This window comes from Carlito syrichta, unplaced genomic scaffold, assembly GCF_000164805.1.
Source record: "Carlito syrichta isolate Samal-C Ts95f unplaced genomic scaffold, Tarsius_syrichta-2.0.1 Scaffold126413, whole genome shotgun sequence".
NCBI lineage: Eukaryota > Metazoa > Chordata > Mammalia > Primates > Tarsiidae > Carlito > Carlito syrichta.
Window position 1 is genome coordinate 523,471 of NW_007070509.1, and position 10,572 is coordinate 534,042.

Genomic DNA, 10,572 nt, shown 5'->3' on the forward strand with positions numbered 1-10,572 from the left:
CTCTTTTACCTCATCTGTAAAATGGGCTAATAATACCTAGTACTCTGGGAAGTCATGCAGTCTGACTGAGGTCATGTATGAGCAGAGAAGCAGGCTGTACAGATATAAACTATTATATTTTTCTCTCCTGAGCTGCCTGCCTTTGAACCTCGGTATATTTTACTGTTTCCATCCCCCCTCCCAAATCTCCCTGCCTCTCTTCTGTTTGCCATCTGTTTTCCTTTCTGATTTTCTACTTGAGACAATCTGTGACTCTGCTTATTCGTTCACGCACTAACATTTATTAAGCACATACTGTGTGCCAGGACCTGTACTGGGTTGCTGAGGATTAGAGAGATGAGAAGACCCAGACCCTGCACTCTGGGATTTCACAGACCCTCAGGGGAGCGGGTGCTGGTGGGAGGGCCGGTGTAAAGACGAGTCATTACAATACCAATACCCAGCGGTGAGAGCTATTGTTGTCCTTGGATTCTGAATTCCTCCATCTCTGCTACAGATCAATGCCTCTGAATCACTTGGAGGACCTGTTAAAAATTCAGTTTCTGGCCGGGCATGGTGGCTCATGCCTGTAATCCAGCATTTTAGGAGGCAGAGGCAAGAGGATTGCCTGAGTCCTGAGACCAGCCTGGGCAACTTGGTGAGACCTTGTCTCTACAATAAATCAAAACATTAGCCGGGTGTGGTGGCGCACACCTGTGGTTCCAGCTACTTGGAAGGTTGAGGCGGAAGGATGACCTGAGCCCAGCAGGTCGGGGCTGCAGTGGCCATGAGCGTGAGTCCAGCCTGGGTGATAGAGCGAGACTCTGACTCAAAAAAAAAATCAGGTTTCTGGCCCTCAACCCTGAAGTTTCTGGTTCACCCCTTCAATCCACAAATATTTCTCAAGTACTGTCTTGTGCAGAGCGCTTTTCCAGGCACTCGGGATGCATTGGAACGAAGCTTATAAGGCCCTTTGCTTGCTCAGCTTGTGTTCTAGAAGGTCTTACTTGAACTCAGGAAGCTTCATTTCTAAGCAGAACTCCTGATACAAATGGTCCTCGGACCACCCATTGAGGGGCAGTGGGAGGCCTTTTGTAAGTCAAGCATCACTGTGTGTGGTGGAGAGAGGGAAGCAGTTCTTGCTGTATTAGGTGCTGGGGGGGGGGGCAACTTGTCCTACCCCTTCCCACCTGTGCTGGCCCCCAAGTGGGGAAGGGAGTCCTGAGAAGACTGAAAGCTGAGTAAGGTATGGACTCCCTTCCATGCCTGCACTTCTTGCTTCTGGCCAAAAAATGGAGGCACCCAGTACCCACTCCGTCCTTTTCACCATTGGATGGAGATCTAAATGGCAGTCTTCCTCTCTGTTGTTGGGGACACTCACAGTCCTCCGTCTCCACCTACGTTAGCTGCACCGTGGCCATATCTGGCATCCCTGCCTCTGCCCAGCTGCTGCTCAGCATTCATCCTCCTGACCTTTCTCAAGCCTAGTGCTGTGCCACACCCCAGTCCTGAGCATGGGCTAGAGACTTATGTGGCAGCTCTAGCCAAAAGGTCGGGTGTGGTGAGCAGCCTTCCACATGCGGGCTGTGTGGTTATGGGCACTTCCACCCCCCTGCCTCTCTCAACCTGAGGCTGATCATCTCACCCATTTCTTGAATTCTTTGTCTCCCGAGAGTTATCAGTCTGGCCTGGCGGCTAGAATCCCAGTACTTTGGGAGGCCAAGGTGAGAGGATCACCTGGGCCCAGGAGTCCGAGACCAGCTTGGGCAACCTGGTGAGACCTCCTCTCTACCATAAATCAAAAAATTAGCCAGGCGTGGTAGCATGCGCCTGTAGTCCCAGCTACTTGAAAGGCTGAGGCGGAAGGATCACCTGAGCCCAAGAGGTCGAGGCTGTGAGCATGCCACTGCTGCCATACCCTCCTCAGCCCACCCTGCCTGACTCCCGCAGGCTGCTCCGAGGTGACGCGGTGGTGAAACTGGGCCTCAACGATTACCTGGACATCGTCTGCCCCCACTACGAAGGCCCAGGGCCCCCCGAGGGCCCAGAGACGTTCGCCTTATACATGGTGGACTGGCCAGGCTACGAGGCCTGCCGGGCAGAGGGCCCCCGTGCCTTCAAGCGCTGGGTGTGCTCCCTCCCCTTCGGCCATGTTCAGTTCTCAGAGAAGATTCAGCGTTTCACTCCCTTCTCCCTTGGCTTCGAGTTCCTGCCTGGAGAGACTTACTACTACATCTGTGAGTGACAGAGGGCATACAGGATGCCTCTTGGGAAGGTGGGGAGAGGTATGGGGTGCCATGGCTGCAGGTCAAGGCAGGAAGCTGAGGGGACCAGGAAAGAGGGACTGGGAGGGCGGGGTAGGGGGCCATGTTCTCCAAAACTGAGTTGGGGGTCCTGAGCTGAGCCCAGGAGTGGGAGGGAAGCATCAGGAGGGAGTCTGTAGAGAGGAGAAAGGAGGAGCCAGGAAAGGGGGGCTGGAGATGAGTAGGGCGTGGTGGGCCCTGGTACGTGGGGTGTGGCCCCAGAGTGAGGACAAGCTTTCTTTCCTGGAAAAAGACAAGGGGACTCTGGAGCAGAGTCTGAGGCCTACAAAGGGGTGGCTCCTATGCTAACTTCTTCCTCCCAATTTCTCACTCCCCAGCGGTGCCAACTCCGGAGAGTTCTGGCCGGTGTCTGAGGCTCCAGGTGTCTGTCTGCTGCAAGGAGAGAGGTAAGTGGGACTTGGGGAGCCCTTCTGGCTAGTGGGGTCCTTGGGTGCACTAGAATCTAGGCACATTGGACTCTGAGGGGTCCAGGCCTCAAGCTGCAGCCTCCTCTCCCCCCACCTTTGGCCTTGTGAGAGCTTCTGCTGTCTGCCTTTGTAGGCTGGGCCAAGGGACAAGGGTACCCAGGGGCAAGGCACTTCAAGGCCTCAGCTGGGCTGGCTGTCTGTGAGTTTGGAGGAGATCTGGAAGCTGGGATTTAGAAAGGATAAGGTGGGTGATGGGAAGGAAGTGGCTGGTTTGGGGACCCTGGAGAAGGGGACAGGGGAACAGCTCCTGGAAAGGGTGAGAAGGTGGCTGCTACAGAAGTGGGAGGACCCCTCATGGTACCCTTTCCCCTCACAGAATCCGAGTCTGCCCATCCTGTTGGGAGCCCCGGAGAGAGTGGTACATCCGGGTGGCGAGGGGGCGACGCTCCCAGTCCCCTCTGTCTCTTGCTGCTGCTGCTGCTCCTGATTCTTCGTCTCCTGCGAATTCTGTGAGCCAAGTGGACCCTCCCTGTCACCCCAAGGAGCCCTCCCAAGACCCCCTGGAGGAGGAGGGATCCCTGCCACCTGCACTGAGGGTGCCAATCCAGACAGCCAAGATGGCGCATTGATGGGGGAGGTCAGAGGGTCTGAGGTGACCCTTGCAGGGGTGTGCCCCTCATCACAGGCTAAGGAGGAACTGCAGACAGCCCTGGACATCCTGGCAGCTGAAGCAAGACAAACACAGAGGCTTTGTAGGCTGCTTCGAGGGTCTCATCCCAGCCCCCAGACAGACTGGGATTTGGTGGGACCAAATCCTTGAACCCACAGGGGGCCAAGGCTGAAGATCTGGGGACAGGTGGATTGCTGGACCAGGGCAAGGAAGAAGCCCGGCCATCTGTGCCCTATGGGCCCCTCCCCTGGGGGAGCACCTTGCCCTCCCCAGGGGGTCAGGGGGTCACTTGCTTGTCTTCTGTGAAGACGGACTTGTCATGAGGTTGAATTTCATGCCAATTTGTATTTTTGTAAGTGTCTAGACCAAACCTTCAATAAACGACCATCTTTTTGCTGCCTTCCCCAACCTACTGCCCTCTGCTCCTTCCCTGGCACCAGGACTCCCTGTGGCCTGTGTTCTCAACTTAGCTGGGCCTGACCCCCATGCCAGCTGTACCCAGGCCATCCATGCCAGGCCTCAGTGGGCACCCCTCTGGGCATGGTGGGGTGGGTGCCAGCAGCAGCTGTGGAGCTTGGCGCCCTCCCTCACCTCCCCAGCCGGCTTCCTGTGCTGAGGAGGGGAAGATGCTCCCGACAGCTCGCCCGCTTGGGGCACTGCCCAAGCGCTGGCAGCACGGAGCAGGGCACTGGGCAAAAGCAAGGGGTCGTGAGAAGACAGTACCTGGGCTTCAGAATGCCTGGGTCCCTGAGAGCTGGGCATCCTTCCCCCTCCCCAAGGGCACTCTGGGCGGTGCCGCCTAGAGCTGCTAAGGTGGGGTCAGATCAAAGCCTCCTTCCCCAGCGGCCTCTTTGTTCTTGGCTTTTATAAGGAGGAGGGGGTGGGGCTGAGGAGGGAGGGCTCCCTTTGCTCTCAGCCCACACTGTCTCTCCCACCTCTGGTAGGCGAGACTGTGATCCCCCAAGCCCAACCAGAGCGCTCTTTCTGAGCGGGTCTTGGGTGGAGCCGGGGTACAGGGCGCCCCTTCCCCTGCAGCTGTGCTCTACCCGCCCCGGTGCCCCGCAGCCTCCGCTGGCACCGTGCCGGCCCGCCTGGCACCCAGCCAGCGATCGATAGGTGGATGTTGTGCTGATTAGCTCGGCCGGCTGCGGCAGCGAGAGGCAGCGTGTGAACACGGGGATGGGGGGAGAGGGGAGGGGCGAGAGGGGAGGGCGCCGGGGGTCCAGAGACCCACACCCGGGCGCTGGAGTTTGCGAACCCCTCCCGCACCCCTTTGCGCACCTAGGTCAGATCCTGGTCCCTCGGTGGGGCCTTCTCCCCCACCACCCTGCGTCGACTTCAGCCGTCACCCTTCACGTTCATTCCATCGCTTGGGCTGAGGCCTGGGGTGGAGGGCCACACCGCGGGCAGAGCGGACTGGAGTCAATCCCTTCCCCCAAGATGCCTCTCTTGTAGGTGCTTGTGCCTGCGTATTCCTGTATCAGGGCCCTCACCCCAGACCTCGGTCTCTAGCGGGGCGAGGGGCTGGGGCGCGGCGGAAAGGCTGGAATCAGCTGAAGGAGGCGCTGTGGGCTAGGTCTTCTGGTCCTGGGTTCGAATTCCGACTCTACCGGCATCCAGGAGGGTGGCTATATGTTGCCATGGAAACCGACTTCCTGCTACCTCCGCCCCTCCCCAGCGAAGCTATAGGCGGAGGAGACCGAGGGCCACTGCTTAGCAGCCCCTGCCTTAAATTGAGAACGGCGGGGTCTCACTCTGCTCCCAGTGGCCCTAGGCACCCCCTATTCGCGGACAAGCCGGGCGCGCTCGCTCCCGCGTCCGGGGCCGGCGCGCGGATCCGCCGCTGATAAGGACGCATGTGCGAGAGACGCGGGCCCAGCCGGCTCTCCCGCAGCAGACACACGCCCTCACCGCCAGACGCGCACACTTGACACAGACACACGCCCTTGCCGGCCCCCTGCAGGTGCGAGGGCGGATGCCTCGGCGACCGCGGGAGCTGGGGCTGCGGGGGAGGGGGTCGCGAACCCTGGCCCGCCCGGCCACCGGCGCTCAGGCCGAGCCCGCCTGCCCCACGCTCGCTTTCCTCATCGCCGGCGCGGGCGGCTGATTCAGTCCCGGGGCGCGTCCCCTGGAAAGCTGGGCCGAGACTGGCTGAAGGCGCTGCGAGGTCTTCCGGGCACCGGGCCCTGCCCACGAGAAGTCCTCCAGGCGTGTTCCAGGGCGCGGTTCCAGGAGGCTGAGCAGGCCTGCAAGTTTTGGGGCGTCACCGGTCTCCCCCAAACTCAGCAGTGCTAGGTGGCTGAGGGTGGGGCCCTCAATTTGCTGGGCCTGTCCTAGGCGCTCCCGAACCGATGCGAAGATTCCACTCAGCTTTACCTCGCCCTGTCTCCCTGCTTGAGGGCCTGAGAGCCCGCCCGAGTCTCTGCGACCCGGGTCCTGGGCCAGCTTTCCAGGGATGCAAATCGCCCTTTTCCCCCTAAACCAAACCCTGAAGCTGTGTTCTTTTTCTGTGACCTCTTTTTTCTTCTTCCCTTTTATTCGTTCCTTATTTCCTTTCCTTATTCATTCATTCGTTCAGCACAATGTGACCTCCCAGTGCACTCTTCTTTCAGGTGGCCACACTAGCTAGGGTCATGGGGGATCCCCAGCGGTGATGCAATTGAAAAGGGTGCACTGTGGCCTCCAAATAGCCAATAGAATCTCGGGGCATGGGGCATGAGGTCATCAATGGTGATGCCCATTGGTTCAGGTCTGGAACTGAGGAGGGGGTCCCCATAGCAACCGACAGAGCATCCGAGCTAGAGAGTGGTGTTTGTTTGAGCTGCTGTGGCAGCTTAGGTGAGTGCTTGGGATGGGGTGGGGAAGCTAGGGTGGAGCTCAGCTCCCAGGTCCTGTGGCCCTCAACAACCACGCTGCTATCTTTCTTGAGATCATTTTTCTCTCTCAAAGTAATGTTCAGCCCCACTTAACCCAGAAAGGTTAGGAGGGGGTTACTGGCAACCGCACTGGGGTCCTGGGTGCAGAGCTGCTGCCACCAGGAATGTCGATGCTGAGATCCTTGTGTTTATCTGCATATCGTCTGCATCTCATTTGCATTCTCTTCGTTTAAGGTCAAATTGGGCAGACATCTCCACATCCCAGCCCTATCTCTTGTTTCTATCTGGAATCCATCCCCGAGTGGCTCTCTGACCTAGCCCTCAGTGGTCCAACTGCATATCCCACCCCTCCTCCCACTCTCCAGTGTTTCCTGGGGGTGGGATGGGGCGAAGCCAGCTGAAAGAGAAAGGATAAGGAGTCTGCTCTCCCTCTGGATGTTTGGTGACAGATGGGGAGTGCTGGTCTGTACTGCCTGGAGACTAAATTGGCAGAACAAGTGATGGGGGGAGGTGCCCCGGCTGGGCTGAGGGTCTCCAGGGCCAAATCACCCACACGCCTGGCAGGGTGCTGGAACTGGGGATGCCTGGTTCCAGCAAGGGGCAGGCCTGTCCACCTGTCTGGTGCCAAGGCAGCTTCCTTCCTCCAATTAAACACTAATGAGGTGTCATTAACCCTTGCCTTGCCTGCCAACCTGCAGGTGGAACTCAAATTCACAGTCTCACACCCAGGGAAGACAGGGAAAGGAGAGTCTTTGAGGAAGCTGAGAGGCGGGGAGTCCAGGGGACCAGGAGACAAGAAGAGCCAGAGGCATGAGTACATGCACTGGTTATCTTCCACAGTCTTCTGAGGGATTCTAGAAATGGGTGTCCCCTGTCACAATGCATTCATTCTTTGTTCCTTAAGACAACAATTATTTATTAACCCCCCCCCACCTAGTCCTACTAAGTAGCAGGCTGCATTCTTGATGCTGAGGATGTTCCCTTGCATAAGACAAGATCCGTTCCCTTAAGGATTCTTCAGATTCCCCAAGAAGACAGACTAGCCAATGGAGAATTATAATGAATGATAATGCCAAGTGCAGATGTTAATATAGAGCTACATACAAATGCTAAGTGCTATGGGAACACGGGGAAAATGGACTGTTGGAGAAGACTTTGATTTTATGGCAGGGAGGGGGTGTGTAGAAGTAATAATGTTTGTGCATATGACACAATGTGCGTCCATGTGTAGATGTGCTTTCAGGACTGCTGGTGGCTGCCCTCCCAGAGCTGCATGTTTCGTACCTATATGTGTGTATGTGTGTTGTCTGGCTCCCTCAATGTGTGTGTCTGGAATCCCTTCTCCTGAACACACATTGTGGTTTTATTACAGATCAATGTTTGCTGTGAAGCTCTTTCGCAGATTGGCCTGAACCTGCCCAGCCCAGGGGAGGGGAAGTGAACTGAGGTTGGCTCCTTGGGAAGGGGTGGGCAGGAACCATCTTCACACCTAGGGGCTCAGACCGCTGGCTCCCCAAGAGGCAGCGGGCTGGCCAGAGGAGGCAAAGGGTTGGGTCCCGAGCTTTGGTAGGGTGTGCCCAGGTCTGAGTACCCTCAGCCCCTTACTCCTCAAACGAGATGTGGGATTTCCACCTACCACTCCTCACCAAGATTTCAGGCCCCCTCCCCCAACCTGTTCCTTCTCTGTCTGCAAAGGAGCAGGCCGGCTCAGACCTGTCTGTTGGCTCTCTCCCGAAGGGAGCGGATCCTTTCCAGGGGACACGAGAGGGTTGGGGAATGCTGGAGCCTGCTGGGTGGTTGCCAGATACTCCACCCTAGCCCTCCGAGGCTCTCTCCATTCTGGATTCTCCCCACCCACTCCGGGATGCCACTTTTCTGGGTTTTGCCCAGACAGAACCATCTTTGCCAGAGAAGCCTTGGACCACTAGGCAGAGAGTGGGGGCCAGAGCTCTGGTAGTGTACACTGGTGGTGGGGGAGACCCCGACTCCAATTCCCTCTGTCTCCTTGCAGTCACTTTCTAGAAAGCTAAATTTCAGTAAGAGTCTGGATTTATGGACAGTTTTAGGGTTTAAAGAGAGGTTTTGGGGTCTGAGAAGAAAGTTAAAGACCCCCTTCTTTGCTGGGTGTGGTATGGCTCAAGCTTGTAACCCCAGCATTTTGGGAGGCAGAGGTAAGAAGATTGCCTGAGCCCAGGGGTTTGAGACCAGTCTGGGCAACTTGGCAAGACCTCATCTCAACAATCTATCAAAAACTTAGCCAGATGTGGTAATGCACGCCTGTGGTTCCGGCTACTTGGAAGGCCGAGGCAAAGGGATTGCCTGAGTCCAGCAGGTAGAGCTGCAGTGGCCATGATCATGTGATTGTACTCCAGCCTGGGCAACAGAGTGAGACTCTGACCAAAAAAAATAATTAATCTTCTTCCACACCATCCAGGTTGGGGCTTCTTTTTTCGGCTGTATCTTCTTTCCCTCAGTTCATCTAATCTTTTCCTATCCTTCCGTACTTTTCAAGCTCAAGGTCACATTTCTTCTGGGAATAGCTATGAAGGAAGCGTGGAAATGAGGGAGGACAAATGGAAAAGGGAGTCTGGGGCTTATCTAGGTGGGCAGATCTCAGGAGATAACCTCTTAATAATCATGATCACAAGCCATCTGTTAATCAAGCAGCTCTCAAATCCTAAACACCATGCTAATTGCTTCCCAGACATAATGGATCATAATCCTCATAACAACCAACTTTTTGAGGCAGGGTATTATTATCCCTATTTTACAGATGAGGAAGCAGTCTCAGGAAAGTTAAGTGACTAGCACAGCTAGTGAGTGGTAGAACTGGAATTCAAACCCAAGCCCAGGCTCTGAACTGCTAAGCCATACCGCCTTCCTCTCAGCTCTTCTCACACATTGAATGGGCTCACACACAGCTCCAGTGTGACATCTCAGAGATGCCTCCCCACCCCAGGCTTCTTGGCTTGCTAGACTCATTAGAGGGATCAGGGCATGATGACCAGAATCAGAGGTTATTACACCCCAGCCCCACCCACCAAGCCCTGCCTCCTAATTTCCTGTGTCTTGGACCACATGTTCTTTGCTTGTCACTCATGTGTGCGGTTCCATGTCAGCTCATGGATGCTAGAGCACCATGGAACCATGCTGACACACACACTTGGCAGTCAAAAGACATGTGCATCACCCTCCTTGTTGGCACCCAGGTTTCCATGCTAGGACAGCGCCAACACCGGCCTGTGCTGGGACACACATGGCCCCTGTGTGAGGTGCAGAACCTGTGAATATTTCATGCCTGAAGCTGGCGGCTGCCTCTCCTGCTCACACGCGTGCCCGATCTTCCCTCTCACAGTCGCCTTGTTTATTTGTTTAATGAATTATTTATCTATGCCCCCCTTCCCTCCTGGCCTCCCCCTTCCCCAGGCCCTAGCCTCCATGATTTATTGAACAAGCTCAGCTCTGTGGTTGCCACTCGCTGTCCCGGGAGCCGCCTTGGGCCACACAGACTGAGAGATCCCTCTGCCCCAGACCTGCTCAGCTCCCTGCTTCCTTGGTCCCTGGGGTGCAGGGGAAAAGTGAGGCACCATGTCCCAGTGCTCCCAGGGGCCTAAGCTCCATGTCCCTGGAAGGATCAGGGTAACTAGCAGTGTACTGGCAAGCCTGGGGGTCAGAGGGAAGTGAAGGCAGAGACTGCAGGTGAGAAGAAAGGAGGCCCGAGGCCCTAGAGAAAGGACCAGCCCCGTGGAAGGAACTCTTGCCTCCATAGGGCCCGCCCCCTCAGAGAAGTCGTTCAGGGCCCAAGCCTCAGACCTCAGTGTTTCACACTATGGGCTGTGACCCATTAAGGGTGGGAAAATCAAGAAATCAATGTTATAGGTCTCAGCCAGCCTTTTATTTTATTGTTTTTATTTTTAAGACTAGAACAGAAGAAAAATACCAGAGCATATCCCCTATAGCAAAGGTAAGTGTTGTTTCATGAACCTCACTTCAGTTATGCGTGAATGTGTGTGTATATGCATGTAGGTACTGAAATGCAGTGCAAAGTATCCTGGCTGGGCACAGTGGCTCACACCTGAACTCCCAGCCCTTTGGGCGGCCGAGGTGGGAGTGAGCTTTGATTGTGCCACTGCACTCTAGCCTGGGTGACAGAGTGAGACACTGTCTCAGAAAAGAAAAAAGAAATACACACACACACACATCCTACTGTGGGTCATAGTTGGGAACGATTTGAGTCACAGTTATAAACAAAGGCCCAAACCGGGCTCGGTGGCTCAGCCTGTAATCCCGCGCTTTGGGAGGCTGAGGTGAGTGGA

At 56.0% G+C, this 10,572-nt stretch overlaps 1 protein-coding gene across 1 annotated transcript; it reads left to right on the forward strand.

Moving 5' to 3' along the window:
• Positions 1-1,879: 1,879 nt before the first annotated feature.
• On the forward strand, positions 1,880-3,788 carry EFNA4 (ephrin A4). The gene is made up of 3 exons (XM_008048602.1): positions 1,880-2,216; positions 2,621-2,689; positions 3,087-3,788. The coding sequence occupies exons 1-3, from the start codon at positions 1,880-1,882 to the stop codon at positions 3,221-3,223; spliced, it is 543 nt and encodes a 180-aa protein (XP_008046793.1). The 3' UTR covers positions 3,224-3,788.
• The last annotated feature ends 6,784 nt before the right edge of the window (positions 3,789-10,572 follow it).